We start from the raw sequence: 25,129 nt of genomic DNA, 5'->3' as shown, positions 1-25,129 counted from the left end.
TTGTATTTTAATATTCTGTTGTAAGCCGCCAAGAGTGGCTGGGGAAACCCAGCCAGATGGGCAGGGTATAAATAATAAATGATGATGATGATGATGATGATGATGATGATGATGATGATGATTGATACTGATACTTGAGCTATAAAGCCTTAAACTTCTCTGGACCACATTCGCTCTATAAGATGCACACACATTTCCCCTTACTTTTTAGGAGGAAAAAAGTGCATCTTATGGAGCGAAAAATACGGTATGTAAAATACAAAGTGTAGATACATTTTGGTACATACTAGGAACTCCTCATCTAGAGGTAAGTAATCAACAGCATAGCCACCAATATCAAATCATCATATTGAAATGATCTGATGAGCTCTGGCAGTCCAGATATTTTGAAATGGAAAAGTGAGTGAATGCAGGACGTGGCAAAGACAATAGTTGCTTAGGCAAACATTGACTCATGTTTTATGTATTTGGAGGAACCAGTCAGAAGGCTATTTCATGCAGCCAGACTCTTGAGTCAGCAATTTTGCTGAATTTCCAGTTCTTGTGGATTTTGAGTATGGTTCCCACCTGCAGCCTAAATGATGGTAGGTTTTTTTACAGCTGACCTTGAATGCTTATATACTGCTATATATACCTGTTTTGTTTGTTTTTTTTAAAAAATGCACATATACCACATCAGGTTTGAATACATACACACACCACTTTCAAAATAAATAGAACAGAGTGCTATCACTTTCCTGGTTACTACGGGCCCTTTCTATTTCCAACAAAAACATTTAGAAAAATTCAGTCCCTCTACCACTTGAGAGAGGAAGCTGAAGCATCAAGAAAGGATCATCTCCATTTCAGGAGCTGAAACAAAACGTATTGATTAGATTAGACTTCAACATAATTATAAAAGTAGAGAAGAAATTATCATAGATTTTTTTTTAATGTGAAAATTCACTGGTGCATGTAACCCTGATCCTCCAGTGCCAATGGAGATTACAATCATATAATATAATTTTCCAATTAAGAAGGCGATATGAAGGTTCAGGGAGAATATCCTTATTAACCAAACGAAAAAGACTCAGGTGTATCACCCTCACTGCATGCCAAATGAAACTTGGTAATTAATGCTTCTCCATGGCAAGGCACGTAAATGGTGGTCACTCTGCTTATCACTGTGGGACTCAAACCTGTGCTTTTCATGAGTCACATAGAAATGTTTAATCGCAAAATTAGTACAATGGATTTAGTCGGAAGCTTCTATTTTTTGTCAATTTACATATTGGATATCTGTATGTTTTTCTTTTCCGTTACATTATTATTTTTCTTTTCTCTTTATTCTGTTTTTTGTTCAGTTTTCTATTTATACATTCTTTTTTTAAAAAATTATAATTTAGTGGGTGTTTGTTCATTGGTATTATATGTATTTTAAGATCTTGTTTGTTGAATAAAGCTTTCAATAAAAAAGAAAAAAATGTATTTTGCATTCAAAATACATGACAGGAATTCATAAAGGTGGGTCTTTGTAACTAAGAAGAGCTAAGAACTAAGAAGTCATGGAGAGCCCTTGCCAGTCAACGTAGACAATAATGGCCTAAGTGACCAAATGGTCTGACTCTGTAGGCAGCAGCTTCCTGTGAAGTTTATCCTCTGTGAATCCTAGCAGAAACTAATTTCTGGTCTAGCATGGAGGTTAAGTGCATTTTTATATATTTGCTCTAACTCATGCAATGCTCCTTGTCAACCTGTGTTTTTCTATTAATTCCACTCATCACCCACATTTTCTCCAAGTACCTTGTCCAAAATAAATGGAATCACCTCATTTCTCTCTCACACAACAATCCTATGAGGTTGGTAGGACCTTTCTGAAGGGCTTCCGGTGAGCTTCATAGCTGGATTGGATATAGCTAATGTCCAACACAACACCCATATCAAACACACCACACTCTCCTAGGAGATGATAGTGAACAGTGCATGTCATTGCTTTGATGTGGCAGAATTGTTGCTCTGATTCTTGATGAAGGGTGTGTGTGTGTGTGTGTGTGTGTGCATTTTAGATTTTCTTCACTTGGTTTCACAACTCACACAGCTATAATTGACTGTGAGGCCCAACGTGCTTGGGCACAAATTTGAAAAGCAGTTAACTCTTTGTAAATGCCAAAATCCCTAGAGCACATAAATAATAATTAAATAACCGTTCCCTAACAAAACAGGCAATGCCTGCTAATTATAAATTTATCCTGCCTGTAATTGTTGCCTTAGAGAATTGTGTCTACCTGAATCCTTTTAACGTTTCAGCAGCTGCTGATTTCTCTTCAAAGGAGGAAAGTAGACAATTTGTCACTGTTGGTGACCTGCCTGAAGAATGACTTTCATTGTTTTCTTGAGTTAGCCTGTAACTTTCCGTTTACATAAATGAACTGCGGATGAAGGCTCTTTGTACTAACAGTCACTGTCCTTTAAAGAACCTTCTGTAGTCTTTCTTCTGCCACATCTGCATGTTCCTTTCTTTTTTTTACTTTATAATGAATATATTTTAATGAATAGAACACAGGTAAGTGAGAGTCCCATGGACTGCAAGAAGATCAAACCTCTCCATTCTGAAGGAAATCAGCCCTGAGTGCTCACTGGAAGGACAGCTCCTGAAGCTGAGGCTCCAATACTTTGGCCACCTCATGAGAAGAGAAGACTCCCTGGAAAAGACCCTGATGCTGGGAAAGATGGAGGGCACAAGGAGAAGGGGACGACAGAGGATGAGATGGTTGGACAGGGTTCTTGAAGCTACCAACATGAGTTTGACCAAACTGCAGGAGGCAGTGGAAGACAGGAGTGCCTGGCGTGCTCTGGTCCATGGGGTCACGAAGAGTCAGACATGACTAAATGACTAAACAACAACAACAAAGGGAGCAGGATGATACAACATGCATTCACCCTTTATGGCCAACCCAGTTGCTTGAGTATGCCCTGTCAATCCAACTTGGCAGCATTAAAGTAGTTAAACATACAGTAGGAGAAATATGCTGTCAAGATCCCATTCTGCCTGATGCAGGGACCGGGAGCTGACTCTTTGTTCAGAAGCTCACAAAATTCCATGCCAGCCACATGACTTTCTCCAAAGGTCACTGCTTAGTTCATCCTTTGCACATAATTATTATATCCACTGAAATGCTTATTATGATGCAGTTTGTACCACATATTAAAATTACAGTGGTACTTTGATTCTCAAACGCCTTGGCACTCATACAACTCAGAACCCAAGCACTGTAAACCCGGAAGTAAGTGTTCCAGTTTGCGAACTTTTTTGGAAGCCGAACGTACTCTGTTGTGAGTGTTACGCCTCTGGTTTGAGGGCTACACTTCTGTTTTGAGTGTTACGCTGAGGTCTGTCTGTTCTTGCTATTTATTTTGCCTTTTTGTTTTTGCGGCTCTTTTTTGTTTTGTTTTTGTGACTGTGTGGAACCCAGTTCAGCTACTGATTGATTGTGTGACTGCAGTACATTGATTATTGCTTTCATTTTATGGATCAATGGTCTCGTTAGATAGTAAAATTCACGTTAAATTGCTGTTTTAGGGGTTGTTTTTAAAAGTCTGGAATGGATTAATTCCTTGTGCATTACTTTCTATGGGAAAGTGCGCCTTGGAACGCTTTGGTTTTGGAACGGACTTCCGGAAAGGATTATGTTTGAGAACCAAGTTGCCACTGTGTACTGTACTGAACTTGACACCCAGCAAATTAATGAAAATGTACAAAAAGGGGCTATTTTATGCTGCAAGTGTCATGAGGTTGAGGGGACCCAGATTCATATGTGGTGGTTGTGTAAATACGCTAGAGAGTATTGGGAAACTGTTCACACAGAATTAAAAGAGATTCTGAAACTCACATTTCCCAAAAGATAAGAGGCCTTTCTATTGGGGATGATAGGTGATGACATTCCAAAAAAGGGGCACTCAATATCTTTCTGTACGTGACTGCTGCAGCCAGAATAGTATATGCGAAAAAATTGAAAGAAGAAGAGATACCCGCAAAGGAAATTTGGCAGAACAATTTGATAGAATACATAGAATTAATAACCATGACTGCAAAACTAAGGAAGAAGGATGAGTTGAAGAGAAGAGAAGAATAGAGGTGTTTTGGAGATTATCTTAGAGGGTGCAATATACAATTTAACCTGAAAGTAGGAGTTAATACATGAGCAGCGGATAATATCAAAAAAGGAAGACTTGAGGCGATAATGGGTGAAATATCAGGATATGCAGCATATCAAGTTTTCCCTAGAATGCCACAGAGAGATGGATTCGGAAATCTTAGGAAAAGAGAGAAGTGATGGATACTGTACGATGTGTGTATAAAAGCTGTCAAAACTGCATAAATAAAAATAAAATTATATTGTACTGGGCAGAACCACTAAGCTAGCTTCCCAGCAGGCAGGTTGACATAGGAGCCAACTCCTAGGGGCCGATGTCCCTTTGCCCCCCCCCCCAATAAAATATTTGAGGGGGCCACCCCCCCAAGTTAATGGGCACTGCCATTCAAACTGTGTACCTTCACCACTCTTGTGAAGGATTATGTGGAGCAGGGCTTACCTGGACCCCCCAATATTTTATTCGTTGGCACTTCTGAGGGGTTGCTGTTGCTTACTGGAACGGAGAAAGGTTAGGGTGAGGCAGCAGGGAGGTTGGTGCTGTGAAAATGGAGCCAACCTGCTGGTCCCACCGGTGCATTGACCCTGTGTTGACCTACTCTCCCCATTGTCCCTCTCCCTCTCGGTAAGCAATAATGACCCACCTGCTTGGAGGTTTGCATAGCATCTCCACTCCACCAGGTGAACCGCTTCTGCTAACATATGAAAGATGCCATAGGTTGTATCTGCACCCATTTGTATTGGGTTTCATGCTAGGACAACTGCTATTGCCGCCCACCATAATAAATAGTTCTAGGGACTATATTTTGAGAGACATCCCTTTTCTACTCAGGGCTAGCAAGTAGGGGAAAGCAAACTGCATCAGGAAGGGTCATGAGTTGGGGATCAGCCTGCATAGCATAGATAGACTTTTAAAAGTGTTAGCCATAGCAGGTAGCTCCTGATTGGACTCACGGGGTAGCAAAATTACTCTTAAACCACTTTGTCTGTGGTGTAGATATGCCTAGTGATTCATTATTTCTATCTTGAGAAAACCTTTCCCCTGAAGGAACATAAAACAGATCATGATTTTTCAGTAAAAGGAACTATTGGTCACACAAGGTAATGATCTCTCTGAGTCTGAGTGAAAAGCTAATTCTGATGGATTTTTTAAAAAAGATATCCTCCACCTACTGGCAGCACACTTTAGCTGCTGATGTGTAAGGAAGGGTGAAACCATTTTTTAAAGGTGTGTGAATTTATGAGCTTGCATATGCCTAGCGCTGCTAAAATATCTGCCCTCAGCTACACGTTGACCTGATTTGAACGTTATTTCTGCAGTTGCAAAATCACCATCACGTGGTCTGAACATGTAGATTTTACATTGGGGAAGATTTCACTGGAGTGCTTCTGTCACATGGTGGGAGCTGGTATTGATGAAGAGTTTGGAAGGGAAAAACAAATGCCAGCTCTCACCATGTGAAACCACATGCATTTATGACTATTTGTTGGAAGTGTTCAGATGAGGTGAATTAATGTTCACAACATTAATTTGACAAATGGGCTCAAAACATTGCTCTCCAGTACAGTGGTACCTCGGGTTACAGAGGCTTCAGGTTATAGACGCTTCAGGTTACAGACTCCGCTAACCCAGAAATAGTACCTTGGGTTAAGAACTTTGCTTCAGGATGACTACAGAAATTGCACGGCGGCAGCAGGAGGCCCCATTAGCTAAAGTGGTATCTCAGGTTAAGAACAGTTTCAGGTTAAGAACAGACCTCCATAATGAATTAAGTTCTTAACCCGAGGTATGACTGTATTAAGCCTACTTCAGCTACTAAATTGTGTGCACATGCATGAGAGAGAGAGAGAGAGAGAGAGAGAGAGAGAGAGAGAGAGAGAGGAAGGAAGGAAGGAAGGAAGGAAGGAAGGAAGGATCACAACCACACTCCCTGGTCCTCACTGCTATTCTTTCATTTGATCTTCTTTACCACCTGTACAAGCTTTCTATAATACTTATATTACATGCATGTTCAAAAGCACACTAGTGCAAGTAGATAAATAGGCACTGCTGTGGCAGGAAGGTAAACAGCATTCCTGAGCACTCTGGTACTCATCACAGTCCTTGGTGCGCAAGTAGTGCTTTAGTCCTGCTGGCCAAATGACCCAGAAAGCTGTCTGTGGACAAACACCGGCTCCTTCAGCCTGAAAAGCGAGGTGAGCGCTGCACCCCATAGTCTTTGACTGGACTTAACAGTCCAGGGGTCTTTTACCTATCTGGTGTAAAAATCATGTGCATGAAAGCGCTATACAAAGGATGTCAGAGACAGCAGGTGTGATCTCTTCTCACACATGATATTTTCAGTGATTGTCTGAATATCTTCTTCCTTTCGCAAGCTATAGTTTTCGCACTCTGCTTTGCACTAAAGAACCCAACAGTCAGAAAACTGCATTATCTTCTGCAGGATGGTTTGCAATAACATCCATGAATCTTAAGATTTAGACCTGGAAACAATGTATTTCTCCACCACACTGCTATTCTAATTAGAATGCCAAAGCTGAAATTTACTACCCATGCTCATGTGCCACATTCCAATGAGGTGTGGAGCAGAGAAGGTGCTCCACAGCAGAGAATCCATCTGTGAATAAACAGAATTCTGCCTATGAAATGAAATGCCTCTACGGAAGGAAACACCCCTGCCATTTATCACACTGATTTATCTCCTTTGAAACTTCACTCCAGTTTCCCAAACATTCAAGCTGCTCTTGTAATTTATTCAATTGGAAGGGACCCTCGTCTAACCCCCTGCAATTCAGGAATCTCAGGAAAGGTAGCCATCCAGCCTCTACCTAAAAGCCTCCAAGTGAAGTGAGTCCATCCACCACATCTTGTGGGAGTCTGTTCCACTGTCAAACAGCTCGTACTCTCAGAAGGTTCTCCCTGATACTTAGTCCAAACCTCCTTTTTTGTAACTGGAAGCCATTGCTTTGGGTCCTAGCCTCTGGAGCAGGGGAAAGCAGGCTGGTTCCATCCTCCATGTGACAGCTCTTTAAATATTTGAAGTTGACTATCATACCTCCTCTTAGCCTCCACTTTACCAGGCTAAATATACCCAATTCCCTCAAATATTCCTCATAAGGCTCGGTTTCCAAACCCCTGATCACCATGGTTGCCCTCCTCTGCATACGTTCCAACTTGTCAATATTCTTCTTAAGTTGTGGTGCCCCAAACAGGACACAGTACTCAAGGTGTGGTCTGACTGCACAGAATACAGTGGTACCTCGGGTTACAGACGCTTGAGGTTACCGATGCTTCAGGTTACAGACTCCGCTAACCCAGAAATAGTACCCCGGGTTAAGAACTTTGCTCCAGGATGAGAACAGAAATCGTGCTCCAGAGGCCCCATTAGCTAAAGTGGTACCTCAGGTTAATAACAGTTTCAGGTTAAGAATGGACCTCCAGAATGAATTAAGTTCTTAACCAGAGGTACCACTGTACGAACAGGATGTTATAGAGGTACTTCCCCCTTCCTTCCTTCCTTCCTTCCTGGCTTTTCTTTCTTTTAGTTAATAATGTAATTAAAAGCTTAATGCAACATAGAAATGCCCATTAATACTTTGCCTTAGGGTTGATTCATACAGCTGACTGCCTTCCACAACTTTTGCATGCACCTAATAGGGCTTGCAAGTGGTCTGCTCAGATGAGCCGCGAAATGCCGGAGGAAGGGATGTACGCAAAGCCACAGCAATGACTTTGTTGAGGAAGGGGGTGAAAACTTGGAAATCTCCAGTCAGAAGCACAGAATAAGCTCCCACCACCCTATTAAGCCCTATTGAATGTAAACAGTGAATAACGGAATGCATAAATTATACCAGATTTATTTGTAAAAAATACTTGCAAACCACAATGTCATTAAAAATATCAAAGCAGTGTACAACACACACACACACACACACACACACACACACACAATAAAGATCAAAATCACAGATCAGCTAACTTCAATAGAAGGGGGGAGTTTTGCCTTAAATTTTATCTGCATGAGCCTGCTAGCACAGAAAACTTTTCAGCATTTATAATGGTGGTGATGATGATGATGATGTTGATGATGAAGGTGCCTTTGAGTCTCTGTAGGAAGAACATTCCACAACTACCTTTTGATATCAGATGAGCATCACCTACTCTGGGGACAATCAAATACACACCTACAAATTATCTCAGTGATCGAGGTAGGATTTTCAGTAAAAACCAGGATACTCCAAAGATGTTGAGCTTTTTTCCCCCAACAAAAACACCAAAAACTCACGATTTTTCAATTGATTTGTCTAAGATCCAACAAGGCACCACCTTTCGGAAATTTCCCCCAGACATCAATTCCATCTTTGGAATCATAGGAAAAACTAGTGCGGGTCTTTTCACAATGGTGTCCTATACTGTTGGCTATCTGCTCCCATCAGCACAGTAGCCACCATACTATCTGGACCAGATCCAAAGGCAGCCTCACACAGAGTGCATTGTAGTAATCCAGCCTTGAACTCAGCAGTGGATGAACTACAGTGGTCAGACTAACCTTGTCCAAGAACAGCCACAGCTGGAGAACCAGGCCAACCTGGCCTAAAACACCCCTGACCTTTAGCGACACAGATGTATCCAGCTGTACCCCCCAAGCTACTCTACGAACTTTTTGCTTGCTAAATGTATAAAAAGGTAAAGGGACCCCTGACCATTGGGTCCAGTAGTGGCCGACTCTGGGGTTGCGGCGCTCATCTCACTTTATTGCCCTAGGGAGCCGGCGTACAGCTTCCGGGTCATGTGGCCAGCATGACTAAGCCGCTTCTGGCGAACCAGAGCAGCGCACGGAAACGCCGTTTACCTTCCTGCTGGAGCGGTACCTATTTATGTACTTGCACTTTGTTGTGCTTTCGAACTGCTAGGTTGGTAGGAGCAGGGACCGAACAATGGGAGCTCACTCCGTCGTGGGGATTCGAACCACCGACCTTCTGATCGGCAAGTCCTAGGCTCTGTGGTTTAACCCACAGCACCATAGATAACAATTATTTTGTTGATAAACATACAAAACAAGATCTGGAAACCCTAATCAATTTATGTGAGAAACATACAAAAGGTTTTGCAAAACACAGAAGCTACTAGCCAGATATTTTTAAGGAGACCACTTGCAAGGAACAAGACACATAGACCTGGACGTGCCAGAAAAGTAATCAATTTCTAATGTGGTGTGTTCTGCATTCCTACATTTCCCAGACAATTCTTTCCTGCTAGGGCCTATGTCAACCTGGAATCATAGCCCCTGGTTTTGGAGTTCTTCCTTCAGCAAAAGTCTGCTAAGTATGTTTAGAAACCCAAAGAAGCAAGAGGAAGGCATGCCCAGGTCCTACATAGAAGGACACTTATTTCAGCAGCAAAGAAACAGGTTTTCATACTTCAGGATCTCATATGCCAGGTATTGTGACCAGGTTTATTGACTGCTGGGCACCTGTAGTTCTCCACTTCTAGCTATGGGAGCTCCCTCAGGCTGGCTATAAGGAGTTCTAAATATTTTGCTTCCATGGCCAATTAAATGTAGTCATTTATTTCATCCATGCCAAAACTATACAGAAGTTTGCACTGACTACAGTTTATGGAAACAAGCCAGGATCATATACCATGGTTTGAAGTGAATTACAGTTTAGGAAAACAAGCCAACACTAGTCACAGTTCCTCAAGGTTCAGGCATAACAAATAAGTGTCGGGAGCTGGAAATGGAAGGGTGACAGCCTGATTTACATGTGGTTTCAACAAAGGAGGAGAAAGGAGGGGGAAGCATGTGAGTCTTGGGGTTTATGTACACAGCACTAAAACAGAGATAAGGTGAGTAGAGGTAAAAGGTAAAGGACCCCTGGACGGTTAAGTCCAGTCAAAGGTGACTATGGGGTTGTGGCGCTCATCTCACTTTTCAGGCCGAGGAAGCTGGTGTTTGTCCACAGACAGCTTTCTGGGTCAAGCGGCCAGCAGGACTAAACCACTTCTGGTGCAACAGAAGACCATGATGGAAACCAGAGCGCACGGAAATGGCGTTTACTTTCCCACCGCAGTGTTACCTATTTATCTACTTGCACTTGTATGCTTTTGAAGTGCTAGTTTGGCAGAAGCTGGGACAGAGCAACAGGAGATCACTCCATTGCACAGATTCGAACCGCCAACCATCTGATCAGCATGCCCAAGGAGCTCAGTGTTTTCGACCACAGCGCCACCTGCATCCCTAAAACAGAGACAGGCTACCCTATTCTCCAAATGTTGCTGGATTAACAGTTTCATCATCCCTGATCTTTGTCCCTGCCGGCTGGCACTGATGGCAGTTGTAGTTTAACAGCATCTGGCATGTACCATGTTGGGTTCTCGTCCACTAAATCGCAGAATGGCCTAGGTTTTCACCCTAAAGTCCAAAAATCAGAGACTGGCATCTTAGCAATTGCTTGACACCGTTTTATTTGAAGAAAGCACATAAAACATAGGAATCCTTTATCTTGAAGATTACAGATCACAGACAAATAATTCTAGTACCACACTTTGCTCCAGAGGAGTAGCTTTAGCAGTAGGCCGGCCAATCAATTCTATTGCCGCTTTGCTATTGCCCCAAGGAGGTATCTATTCCGTACACATTGCCTGCTTATCCTTGGTAAGGAAAGCGGTTGACAGCTTAATCACTTTATAAAGCTGCCTTGGAGCAAAATATGTCTATATGAATGAATGTTTCAGTTTTGCCTGAATCCACAGAAGTCCAACACCTTAGAAGAGAAATGCATGCTAAGGATCTCATAAAGTACAATGCTTAGGGGGTGGTTATGCAATATGCTCCCCTCTGCTTGATCAGCAGGCAGAAGTGTTGCGTGACAGCTGCATTTCTTTCAGGAGGAAGACTACTCATGGGAAGTGCAGGGGAAAGCTCTATTAACCCCGCTGGTGCTGCTCTTGGAATGTACATTCAAGAATGGGAGAAAACCCATAAAATACATAGCACAGGCTCACATCAGTGCCTAGGTACTCCCATGACTCCCCTGCAAAAACCTGTGATGGCATCTTGAGATCAACTATTCTGTGAGATAGATAAACTGGGAGACCACGTATTCTGGGAAGTGAGCATGTGTGTGTGTGTGTGTGTGTGTGTGTGTGTGTGTGTAAAATTTAGCTTTTAGTCCTGTTATGCTTGTACATGTTATTTCATAGTTATATTTTGCATTGTCGCATTTCAGAAATCCGTACTGTGAAAGCTGCCTTAAGGGCATGCTTTGCTTGAAAAGTTGGCAGACAAATATTTCAAACAAAGAAAAAGCAAAAAAATGTGGGCAACATACAAGACCCACTCCAACCTATCTAAAAGGTAAAGGTAAAGGACCCTGGTCAAAGGCAACTATGGGGTTACAGCACTCACCTCGCTTTCAAGCCAAGGGAGCCGGTGTTTAGCCACAGACAGGTTTCGGGGTCATATGGCCAGCATGACTAAACCGCTTCTGACACAATGGGTCACCGTGACGGAAACCAGAGCACATGGGAACACTGTTTACCTTCCCATTGCAGCAGTACCTACTTATCTGCTTGCACTGGTGTGCTTTCGAACTGTTCACAGGAGCTGGGACAGAGCAACGGGAGCTCACCCCGTCGCGGGGATTTGAACATCTGACCTTCTGATCAGCAAGCCCAAGAGACTAGGTGGTTTAGATCACAGAGCCACTCACGTCTAACCTATCTACTGTACTTTGGGAGAGCTAAGGGCAGTGGCAAGCCACTGGTGCAAGAAGTGACTGGACCCAATGCAGAATTCTAGTCTGATAAACTTCTGACATAATGAATAGTCTGATATAATGAGGTCACTCAGATAGAAGCTGGTTCATTCAACTTATTTCCAATGTGGTGTGGGGGGGATATCTATCCAAAGGTGGATAATGCAGCGCCACCCTACCAACACTGATGAAGTTGCCTACCTTGATGGGTTGAGACCATGTGGCAATGAAGTCAGGGCCACACAGCTGCACCAGTAGGAGCACCACTGTCAATCCAGTGCTCTCAAGCAGCCTCAAGCTTGGCACTCCACACTTAGGCAGGCAGCAGTGAGAATGGTATCATGAGACGACTCTGCAGTTTTATCACACCACATACACCTAAACTGCATCTATGATCTTTTAGCAGCTCTGAGGATGCTGCTGCATGCAGCTTCTACATAGTGAGTGTAACATGTAGACCCTCCAAAATATTCAGAGGATTGCCTTTGGAGATTTGTGAAGTTTTCATAACAATGATGTTCAGAGTCTACTGAGGTTGTATAAACATGCTGTCCAAAATCTGTGAAGAAGAGCTGGTAAGTCTTATGGAAATGGGAACCTCAGAAAATTTGCCTTCCTGCCATTGTCCACCTCACCTGCTTTCCCTTCCGGCCAGTGACAACAACCTTCCGAAACACAATTGTGGCAGGATTGTGTGCAATCAAAGAAAACAAGACCTTCCACAGCACGTACCTGCTTCTTTCTAACAGAATCATGCTCAGGTATGCTTATACTTGTCCTTATTTATAATTTTAGAAAACATGAAATACACAGGTTTATGAACCAAATGACCAGCAAATTTTATTTATATTCTATTTCCCCCCGCTCGCTACAAATCTAGGGCACCAGCAGCTAAATATATAACATCACAACAGCCTAGGTCCACATTTTACATTGTTCTACAGAGTTCCCATCGGTCACAAGTTTTATCATTCCAATAAAGCACTCTGAAATGTTATAGAAACTGAAGACTCTCAGTTTTCCATATGTGACTGGATCAGTCACTGAAACACCTCTACATGGAAAAACCAACTGATTCTGTTTTCAATATGCCTTGCTTTCTGTTGGACTGCTAGATGTCTCAGAACCAAACAAAATAGCATAAACTGCTGGATTATTATTGGGAAAATGACAAATAATCACTCTATACCCTCATCCCGTGACAAAGTACTGATGTGTTACCCCCATTAAGATTGCACTGAGTGAAATGATTTTCCACGTTCAAATTGTAAGTTATGGAAACATAGCTAAACAAAATCCAATGTCATATCAATTATATCGGTTCACTGTGCTACAGAGAGTATGATCGCTCTGCTGCCATGAAAGTGTCACAGAATATTACATGGATGAAGCCGTTGGGGGAATAAAATTTTCCTTACGACACAAGCACAAGTAAACAGGAGACATTAAAGCAAGCCATCGTATGTTTCATTATTCAAAGATCAGACATTATCCTTTAAAAGCAGAGGGTGGATGTTTCTCCAGTTATCAACCTTTTGCATTTGTCCCTTCATGCACTAAGGCTATATCAACAACAATTTTTCAAAGTTCACGGGTTAAACAAGGAACCAACTTTAAACAGTGACTATCCAAGCAAAGGGTCTTCATTTCAAAACAATAAAGGAGATAGCTATTATGGTCCCTTCCTTGTGAAGGTTTGAGAGTTGGGCATCGTTCCCAAGGAAGATATTCCAAAGCATTGGGAAAGAATATGTTAGCAAGAGGGAGACAGATTTACTTTTTCTAACACATGAGGTCTCAAAGCCTGAGCTTTTGTTTGTTTCACACTCACAGCTTTTCAACCCTGTTTTGTTTATCACTTGAAGCCTGGGGTTCCTCATATGGAAATTCCCAAAGAAAGAAAGAAACAGAACGAGCATTTATTAGGAGAGGAAACATTGCCTAGCACAGCAAACGTGCCTATCAACCCATCTATGCCTTTATTTATTTATTTCCCCTTTCTGGTGCATTACCTGAAGCAAAAGCAGTTTCCACTTGGAAGCTAAATTGAAAATGACCTTGTGCTTTTTTTTTCTTTTTTTACAAAAAGAGAAGGCGGCTGGCAGCTGAGGTCACTGGAGTATAGTGTGATCGACAGTGCAAGTCTTCCTATAGTTTGCAGGCATGTCTGGCAAAAGGAATTATACTGTAAAGAACCTTCTGTCATTTGCTTTGAAAGCAACATTTAAAAAAAAAAATCTAATCTAGCACAACTCTGGTTTTGCAGGAGCTTTTAGGAACTGTCTTTCACCCTCCTGTTCTTTTCCTCAAACTAATACACATTAAGCAATACTAACCATCTTTTCCTAGCAGGTAGCTCCCAGCTGCAAAATATTGTTTTTCCACATAAATGTAAAGGGACCCCTGACCATTAGGTCCAGTCGTAGCCGACTCTGGGGTTGCGGCGCTCACCTCGCTTTATTGGCCGAGGCAGCCGGCGTACAGCTTCCGGGTCATGTGGCCAGCATGACTAAGCCGCTTCTGGCAAACCAGAGCAGCGCACGGAAACACCGTTTACCTTCCCACCGGAGCGGTACCTATTTATCTACTTGCACTTTGATGTGCTTTCGAACTGCTAGGTTGGCAGGAGTAGGGACTGAACAACGGGAGCTCACCCCATCGCGGGGATTCGAACCGCCGACCTTCTGATTGGCAAGTCCTAGGCTCTGTGGTTTAACCCACAGGGCCACCCGCGTCCCTGTTTTTCCACATATCTCTATTCTATTTTATTTGGGGGGGGGGGGACCTAAACACACAACCAAAACCAAAAGAAAAACCTGATACTCATCAAGATGTGGCCAAATTGCTGAGGTCAAACACAATGGAGTTTTAAAAAGAAAAGTGATTTTTCCATTAGCCATCTTTAAAAGATGAAGCCAGTTTCAAATGCTGTTCTACTGCAGGGAAATCATTAAGCTAGTTTAATGGCAATTAAAGAGAAAGAAAGAAAGAAAGAGAGTTTGCTATCGTTCTTTTCCTTAATGAGCATGCTAACTATCACAGCCATAGGAGGTTAGCCAATAAGCAGGAGCTGCTTCTAGAACAGTCATTTTCCACTCCATTGTTGTGATTGACAGGGACTTATTTTTAACTTCTATCTTTCACAGGCAAAGCTTAGGTGGGGAAAAAATAAAACCAGCGTTTCAAATTAGGTGGGAAAACATTGTGTGTGTGTGTGTGTGTGTGTGTGTGTGTGTGTGTGTGTGTTTTAAGGGAAAGAGTGACTTCTGTGTTTGAAAGTGTCCTATATAGAGATGAAAACACATCTTGTCACTTCTGAAGTATATTTAGAGAAGTTAAAAATAGTGCAAACGTACCATTGAAGTTCACCGCCCGGATGTAACTAAGCAGCTCTTTGCCATCGACGGTGCTCATGCGTGGACACAGGCCAATATATCCAGGGCAAATATCCTTATGCATATTGTGCAGTGCATACGCCATAGAGTACACAGCATCAATGACAAACTGGACCTTTCCTTCTTGTTCGTAGGAAGAGTCCCTTGCAATTCGTTCCAATCCTGCAGGGGGGAAAGGAAGCAAACAAACCAGATGATTATTGTGCTTTATTTTATAGCTTCTGCAAAGTTACTTAAAGGTAAAGGTAAAGGGACCCCTGACCATTAGGTCCACTCATGGCCGACTCTGGGGTTGCAGCGCTCATCTCACTATATTGGCGTACAGCTTCTGGTTCATGTGGCCAGCATGACTAAGCCGCTTCTGGCAAACCAGAGCAGTGCACGGAAATGCCATTTACGTTCCCGCCAGAGCAGTACCTATTTATCTACTTGTACTTTGACGTGCTTTCGAACTGCTAGGTTGGCAGGAGCAGGGACAAAGCAACGAGAGCTCACCTGGTCACGGGGATTCGAACCGCCGACCTTCTGATCGGCAAGTCCTAGGCTCTGTGGTTTAACCCACAGCGCCACCCGTGTCCCGCAAAGTTACTTACATGCACCTAAAAAAAATGTGTGTATACCGTATATATTTAATTCACTTCTTTATTTAATTCACATTTCTGAGCACAATTCAAAGTGTTGGTGCTGACCTTTAAAGCCCTAAACGGCCTTGGCCCAGAATACCTGAAGGAGCATCTCCACCCCCACCATTCAGCCCAGACACTGAGGTCCAGCTCCAAGGGCCTTCTGGCAGTTCCCTCACTGTGAGAAGTGAGGTTACAGGGAACCAGGCAGAGGGCCTTCTTGGTAGTGGTGCCCGCGCTGTGGAAAGCCCTCCCATCAGATGTCAAGGAAATAAACAACTATCTGACTTTCAGAAGACATCTGAAGGCAGCCCTGTTTAGGAAAGTTTTTAATGTTTGGCGTTTTATTGTGCTTTTAATATTCTGTTGGGAGCTGCCCAGCATGGTCGGGGAAACCCAGCCAGATGGGCGGGGTATAAATAATAAATTATCATCATCATCATTTTTTATTTGCATGCCGCCTTTCCACAGTTAAAACAATGCTCAAGGCGTCTTACAATATGAAAAGACTGACATAATTACAAACATAGCAAAGTAGTCAAAAATAAACAAAACACATCAAAAACTACATGACCGAACTGAACAATTTCCACAGAAAAATAAAGATGCAAAAAGTTAATACAGTGGTATGTTGGGTTAAGTACTTAATTAGTTCCGGAGGTCTGTACTTAACCTGAAACTGTTCTTAACCTGAAGCACCACTTTAGCTAATGGGGGCTCCCGCTGCTGCCGCACCACCAGAGCACGATTTCTGTTCTGATCCTGAAGCAAAGTTTTTAACCTGAAGCAATATTTCTGGGTTAGCAGAGTCTGTAACCTGAAGCGTATGTAACCTGAAGTGTATGTAACCCGAGGTACCACTGTATCAGTAATATCAGTTAATATCAGTAACAACAGCAAACACTCCCAACAAAACTTCCCTCAAAGGACCCCAGTCCTCGCTGGGCAGCAGCCATCCTTATGATGCTTGTCAGGTCCCGCCCTGAGCCAGGCAGAGAGTGGCATGAACAGGGCCCTCAGGCCCCTGTTATTGGTATTGTTATTATTACTAAGAATATTTATACAAGAAGCTCTCAAAAGATCTGGACAATGCAGCCACATTCAAAAACATTTGCATGGGTAAGTGGAAATAACATGGGTTTGCCTCGTTTTTGGACTTCCCTCCTATTGTCAGACAAGCACAACCACAGAGGATTTCTGGAACGAGCGGACCTCGTTTGGTCTATGGTACTGAGGCATCTGATCAAGACCTGCATTTTAAAATGAGCTTAAAAAATATATTTGCAGATGCTTGTGTGTTTCATGACAGGCATTAAGCAGCTGGCTGGGTACTCTGGCAGCTGTTTATCTTCCTGTTCAAGGGCCCCCCTGATTTATTGTAGGAAGATACGTTTCTCAGGGTTGTAAAAGGAAATTACAGGCTGGGAGCAAAAAGGTCATACTGACCATACAAATTGCAGAATAAAATCAAGCTGCAAAAACACTAATTAAGAGTTGGTAAATAGTAATAATTATTGTGCCTCCCATTAAACTTGAGCCATATTTTCATAAGGTTAAAGGGCAAGAACTAATAGAAACAGCAGCTGGCTAGGGAAAGAGGGGTTGTAAACTGAAGAGGGTTTTTGAAGCCGTTTCCTTTTTACTTTGAAAAGGCCTTTCCTTTTCTTCTAAAAATCTATATATGTTATGTTTGAAATATATTGGCTTAAATGTATGCAAAGGATTTAGAAAGTAAGAAATGTTAGATTCTTATGTTAGATTCTTATTTCATAGATGGTGTGTGAGAAGGTGAACCCAAGATCTCTTTAAGATAAAAATTAAAAACCATGCACCATCTGTTTTAGCCATCTGTTTTGCAGTGAATAGGGCAATAGGGCAAAAGGTAAAATGTTAATTAAGGTGCCTTGTCAAGGTAAATGTAAGATATATGGCTACTTGTCTGCCATTTATGGATAGAAGGAAATATAGCTCTTTGTCTCCCATAAAAGGCAATAGGAAATGGGTGTATCTTTTATGATTGGTTCTAGCAAACAGCCAATAGGAATTTCAACCAGGCTGATTGGACAGAGGCAGCCAAAGGAGGAGCAAGGGGGCTGGGCTGAGGGAATATAAGTGCTGGCCATCAGGGCTGGAGGGGGCAGAGCTTTGGTAACCATATACCACTGTGTCTCTCATTTATTTGTCGACAAATAAATTATTATTTTAATTTCTCTATTGCTGCGTTGAATATTTCATTCCAGCTAAGCGTTAACCACAAGCAGGGTGCTACAGTACAGCCAAGTCTTCCATAGATGGTAGTTGCTAAGCAACAGCCTCTCACAATGGACCTCTGCGTCAAGAGAGTGGGGCAGATTACCTGGATCCTGCTCACACCATGATGGAAGCAGGTTTTGGGGGCTTTTTGGGGTTTTTTTGACAAACGTGATTGCAAAATTTAAAACTATTGCCAAACATAAGTTTTTGTCTTCTAAGACTAGATACACACTGCCAGCCAAAACAAGGCCCCCCCTTTTTTATACCCACAAAAAAGAAGTACATAAGAGAGAAATATGACCCTCTCCAGTTATTGTACACTGAGCCACCCTTATAAACTCATTCTGGGATGGTAAATAATGAGAACATTTCAAGGAGGAGTGCCTAGCTACATAGACTGTTTCCAAAGCCTCTGTTTTCAGCTTAGTGGCTCTCACTGAACAGCTGGCTAAAGTTATTTATAGGATATTTTTACAGCATTCTGTCAGTCTGTTTTAAATGAAATGGAGAGAATACCTCCCCCCCCCCTACATCTATTGTCTGATAAACATAACATGCTGGAAGGAAACTGTATTTCGTGCCAAGAGGTGCCACCATCTTTCACTGTGTTTAAGGCTGCCTTATGCTTCACTATTTTTAAACAGGAGCAGCAAAAGCGTGGCAGACAGAAAACCGAGGTCAACACATAACCTATTTCAGTTTTTAGGGAGAATGTGAAGTTGCCAACATTCAGATTCAGCTGTCTTGGCAGAGCGCAAATTTTCTTTTTTGTTATTGTTATTGTTTGTTTATTTTTTGTTATTGAGAAACCCTTGGGTTATTTTTTTTTAAGCAAACCTATTAGATACTGACAAATATTGTGGGTTGCATCCAATTAAATCTTTTCATACATTGTGGTCTTGTTGAGAACCACCATGAGACCTCCTGGTATAGGGTATATAAGTTGAAATAATAATAATAATAATAATAATAATAATAATAATAATAATAATAATAATAATAATAATAATAATATGTTCACTTCTACTCTGAGTAGAAGCCAACTGCCCAAGGAAGAAGCCAACACATCACATATTACTTAACACAAAAAGTCACAATATATCTAATTCTTAAATCACTTATATTCTGGGTGTTTTGTTTTGTTTTTCATCCCAGTGCACTATTAAATGGATTACATACAAAATCTGTCTTTAATTTATTTTGCTTCATATGTGCAAACATTTAGTAAATTTGCTCATTTTAGCTGTTATCCATAATTTGCCTAATCACAGCTATTCAAAAGGAAGTTCCCCGCTTTTCAGCCACTACGAAAAAGCCACTTTCACAAAATCCTTTCTTATTTTAAGTGCACAGATGTAGCTCCTTCATTCCTCTCGCTGGTCACAGCCCATTTACTTTTCAGCCATGGGCTTGCTGCTAATGAGATAAGAAAAACTGACACCAGATGATCTCCAGGTAAATGCATACTAATCATGCCATAACAAATCTGTTATTGTTATCCGTTATTATCAGAATTAGTAAGAGAACAACTGTGGGCTCTCTTGTCTTCAAAGATGGAGTCCTGTTGAAAGTTCTTTCTGTTTCAACAATGAAATCAATGGAATGGTCACTTCTGGGTTTTCGGCGTTCGGGAGCCAAAACGTTCAGGAACTAAGCAGTTTGAACTAAGGTGTTCAAAAACCAAGGTACAACTGAAAATGGTCTGTATTCGGATTCTTTTCATAAGAAATTATACTGCAGTGAGAAACAACTACACTGGTACCTTGGTTCTCAAACGCCTTGGTTCTCAAACACTTTGGTTCTCAAACGCCAAAAACCTGGAAGTAAGTGTTCCAGTTTTCGAATGTTTTTCGGAAGCCGAACGCCCAATGCGGCTGTCGGCTATTGTTTCTGGGGCGCCTGCACCAATCAGAAGCTGGGTCTTGGTTTTCAAACATTTTGGAAGTCAAACGGACTTCCAGAACAGATTCGTTTGGCGCTTTTGTTCTTGCTATTTATTTTGCGTTTTTGTTTTTGAGGCTTTTTGAGTTAATGTGTTTTTGTGACTTTGGGGAACCCAGTTCAGCTACTGATTGATTGTTTGGCTGTGTGACTGCGGAAATGGATAAAAGCCCCCCATCCAAACAATGACTATCAGCAGTGCAGGTAAGGGGGGGAAATTGATTTTATTTTTTTATCATCTACAATACTGTCTTATTTATTTTATAGTACAGTATACCTGAAGGAGCATCTCCACCCCCATTGTTCTGCCCAGGTCCAGCGCTGAGGGCCTTCTGGCGGTTCCCTCATTGCGAGAAGCAAAGCTACAGGGAACCAGGCAGAGGGCCTTTTCGGTAGTGGCGCCCGCCCTTTGGAACACCATCCCATCAGATGTCAAAGCGATAAACAACTACCTGACATTCAGAAGACATCTTAAGGCAGCCCTGTTCAGGGAAGTTTTTAATGTGTGACATTTTAGTGCATTTTTGGTGTCTGTGGAAGCTGCCAGAGTGGCTGGGGAAACCCAGCCAGATGGGCGGGGTACAAATAATAAATTATTATTATTATTATTATTATTATTATTATTATTATTATTATTGTTGTTGTTGTTGCTTTCATTTTATGGATAAATGGTCTTGTTAGACAATTCATGTTAAATTGCTGTTTTAGGGGTTGCTTTTAAAAGTCTGGAACAGATTTATCGGTGACGCACTACTTTCTATGGGAAAGTGCGCCTTGGTTTTGGAACGCTTTGTTTTTGGAATGGACTTCTGGAATGTATTAAGTTTGAGAACCAAGGTACCACTGTAATTGATTGATCACATTTATTTCCCACCTTTTACTCCAAGGAACCCAAGGTGGAATATCTGGTCCCTTCCCTGCCCCCCCCCCTTTAATCCCCACAGCAATCCTGAGAGGCAGTGACAGATAGCTTTTATGGACAAGTGAGAATTTTGACCTTGATCTCCCAAGTCCTAGTCCAACACTCTAACCATTACACCCCCACTGGTTCTAAATAAACACCAGAATGTGTTTCCTATATCAGGCAAGCCTATATTTTTATTGTGTTAAACAATTTTTTAAAAAACTGTTTTTTCTTGAAAATTAATATCCAATATGCTCTTCCACCCAAAAGGAAAACATGTTTGTTCTTTAGCACTACTAAAAATATATGAGGTGTAAATGTTTCGTCTCTGACACATGCATATTGAGCACTTCCCTTCTTAGTCATAAACACATAATCTTGTAAACCTCACAGCTTCAAAACATCAGTAATATAAAATAATTGCAGAACCGTATCCCAATGTCATTAGCGGAAATGTCAAAAACATATTCAAATTATCTGCAGGAATGGCGTGGGGGCAGTGCTTTTTTCTGGGGGGATGTAGGGGTACGCATACCCCTAAACATTTTGTGAATCTTTGTACTTTTGTCCACTTACTGTATTTATTTTTCCCAATTTAAATTATAAAAAGGTGATTTTCTTGAATGAAAATGAGAGTACCCCTAAACATTTTTTTAGAAAGAAAAGCACAGGCTGGGGGGGAAGAAAGAGAGAGAAAATGGGGGGGAAAGGTATTCTTATGTTGAATTTACAGTTATTTCAATATCAAAATTCGTAACCCAATGCAACAAGAACTTATAAAAAAATATTAGTCACCCCAAACATGATGTAAATTCAGTCATTCCAGAAGGGGAAAATGGGTATTGTGCAGAAGGCACAGCATAGACACAGAGTTGTATTTGTACACAATAGAGGTGAAGGCTGGCATGTATTAGAAGAGAAGAAGAGTTTGGATTTGATATCCCGCTTTATCACTACCCTAAGGAGTCTCAAAGCGGCCAACAATCTCCTGTCCCTTCCTCCTCCACAACAAACACTCTGTGAGGTGAGTGGGGCTGAGAGACTTCAAAGAAGTGTGACTAGCCCAAGGTCACCCAACAGCTGCATGTGGAGGAGCGGGGAAGCGAACCCGGTTCACCAGATTACTAGTTCACCGCTCTTAACCACTACACCACGCTGGCTCTAGTCATAGAAGGGACAGGACCAAGAGGGATGGTTGGGATAGTTGCAATAGACTCATGTCTGATTGGGTTCTGAAACTGACTCATAGCTGATTTAACCCTTGCTTGGTGCCTAATAAGGCACCTTTTTGGACTAATTACTGGAACCTCGGGGTCCCAAACCCACCAGTGTATTTGTTAATTGCATGCTGGTTAATTGGTGCTGGTTTGGCCACATAAGGATCCGCATTAACAAATTAGGAGAAAACAGCGCTAAAATACTAGTAAATTCACAGGAGGTTTTTATATATATATAAAAGAAACTGATTTGGAAATGTGGAGAACAGAATTTGAGACTAGAAAAAGGAGACATTAATTGATCATCTAGATAGGCAGTTATTAAACACGGAAATTTAACCAGTGAACAGATATGGCCTGATATTTATCACTGAGAGGTGATATGATAGCCATCCTCAAGTACCTAAAGGGCTGTCACATGGGGCGGGCTTGTTTTCTGCTGCTCTGGAGGGTAAACTCTGAACCAATGGCTTCACGTTACAAGAAAGGGATAAAAATATGAAAATGAGAGGCTTGAGATTTGCCCATCCGTAAGCAGTCCCAGTCCCTTGGCCTCTGGAACCAGATGCCAATAAGAGGTTGTGTGGGTAACTATCCCCCAACAAGTGCTATGCTTAAAAGAGTATCCTGCTGTGTTCTTGTGTAGTACTAGTTATTACCACAACACTAAAGTAAAGGACTCCAGTCAAAGGCAACTACAGTGGTACCTCGGGTTACAGACACTTCAGGTTACAGACCCTTCAGGTTACAGACTCCCCTAACCCAGAAATAGTACCTCAGGTTAAGAACTTTGCTTCAGGATGAGAACAGAAATCATGCTCCGGCAGCGCGGCAGCAGCAGGAGGCCCCATTAGCTAAAGTAGTACCTGAGGTTAAGAACAGTTTCAGGTTAAGAATGGACCTCCAGAACGAATTAAGTTCGTAACCCGAGGGACCACTGTATGGGGTTGCGGAGCTCAACTCTCTTTCAGGCCGAGGGAGCCAGCGTTTGTCTACAGACAGCTTTCTGGGTCATGTGGCCAGCATGACTACATTGCTTCTGGTGCAACCGAACACCCTGATGGAAGCCAGAGCGCACGGAAACGCCATTTACCTTCCTGCCACAGTGGTACCTCTTTATCTACTTGCACTGGCGTGCTTTCAAACTGCTAGGTTGGCAGGAGCTGGGACAGAGCAATGGGAGCTCACTCTGTTGCAGGGATAAGCCCAAGAGGCTCAGTGGTTTAGATCACAGTGCCACCCACATCCCAACAACACTATCAGCCAGATACTTAATATACCCCTCCCTGAGCTGTGAAAAGTCTGGTGCAGGTAGACGAGGGGGAGCTCAAGGTGAATGTGGGAGACCTTCCCAAAATCCCTACTCAACCCCCTTCAAGGTGGCATCACCCATTCAAGCCCATGCAGTGGGAAGCACAGATGGCACATAGGAAGTGGAGAGGGGCTACAGTGTGGCCTGCCTTACATAAGGCACACCAGGAATGTGCCCATAATTGGTCAAGCATTCCACTAGTGTTGGCATGCCGGTGTGCCCAATCTATGCCCCCCTGGTCTCCCTCACACACATCCTTTTAAGCGGGTCATTGTGACATTGCTTCTCCAGTATATTTCCATGGGAGCTGTGAAGTTTTGTCTCCTTTTGAAAAAGCAGGTAACTCTCCCCATTAATTTATCCTTTATATTCTGTCTTAAGATTCCATAGTCTTAGAATGGGCAGCAACATGTGACAAAAAAAAATTGCATCTCTGTATACAATTGGTTCATAGTCTAAATACTCATGATATTTTAGGGTGCTTGTGTGTGAATAAGTCAGTTGTTTGACTCATCTAATCAAGAAACTGACTTATTATCTAACAACACCCCCCAAGATATAGTTCTATTTATCAATTAATCTTCTTTTTTGGGTGCCACCTTTCCATAGTTAAAACCATGCTCAAGGCGGCTTGCAACATGAAAAAATGTGCATAATTACAAAGATAACAAAAGTAGTCATAAACAATAAATAAAACTCATCAAAAAGTACACAGCCAAATTGAACATTTTCCACATAAATCTAAACAGATAAAAAAATAAAGATACAACAAATTATTATCAACAACAGCAACAAACCCTCTACCGACAACCCCCCCCCCAAACAATACCCTTGTCCAAGAGTTTGTTCCTCTGGTCTGGGCCCCCTGCACTCTACATCTGCTTGTTTCTTAAGAACTGTTCCGTTTCCATTTGCAATTAAACCTTCTACATTTCAGATTATATCCAAAAACAGAGTTCCATGTAGGCATCTTCACGGCTGTGTCATTTTGTATAATCTAAACGTATTGCAAGGAGGCAGATGCATAGCTTTTCTCTCTTACGAGATCCAATTAAGGGGAAATATGTAGTCCAGTTTTCTCAGAGTTTTTCTGGTTCATACCAATACTCATTATTCAGAGGTCTACTTTATTGCCAGTGCACATGAGAGTTAGATAGATAACTTCTTATTTGCAACATAATCTTTCATTTTCATCCCTTGCAAACATGTCGCTCATAAATCACATTGCCACATAAATTAGAAACAAGTTTATTATTTTATTAGCCCTATATGTCTCTTCCTAATTAAGTACTGAGGGAATGAGATTACAGTTTTCTGCATACTCTTTCTGCCCTGCTCTCTCTAAGCTGCTTCAGGATTCCAGCTTTCCTGAAGTACACAGCTATAGCAAAGACCATCTTTCCTCTCCATCAATATATACATACAAAAAGGGACAAGGTTGCTAAGAATGTTCCCAATTTAATTGTTTCAAGATCTAAAACAGTAATTTACCCAGGTGACAGTGACTCATCAACTTAATTGGCTGTAAAATTTAATTATAGCTGTACTTCCCAAAGTAAATGTTAATGTATAGCTGCAAAATGATGCATATCGTGA

At 41.9% G+C, this 25,129-nt stretch overlaps 1 protein-coding gene across 3 annotated transcripts in view; it reads right to left on the bottom strand.

Moving 5' to 3' along the window:
- GRM8 (glutamate metabotropic receptor 8) overlaps positions 1–25,129 on the bottom strand; it is a 564,733-nt gene that overhangs the window by 168,162 nt on the left and 371,442 nt on the right. For all 3 annotated transcript variants that reach the window (XM_028746786.2, XM_028746785.2, XM_028746787.2), the window contains exon 7: positions 15,245–15,445. In XM_028746786.2, coding sequence (XP_028602619.2) covers positions 15,245–15,445 — 201 coding nt within the window. The remainder of the gene's footprint in view (positions 1–15,244; positions 15,446–25,129) is intronic.

This window comes from Podarcis muralis, chromosome 10, assembly GCF_964188315.1.
Source record: "Podarcis muralis chromosome 10, rPodMur119.hap1.1, whole genome shotgun sequence".
NCBI lineage: Eukaryota > Metazoa > Chordata > Lepidosauria > Squamata > Lacertidae > Podarcis > Podarcis muralis.
Note: the sequence above shows the minus strand (reverse complement) of the source record. Positions and strands in the feature narration are given on the sequence as shown.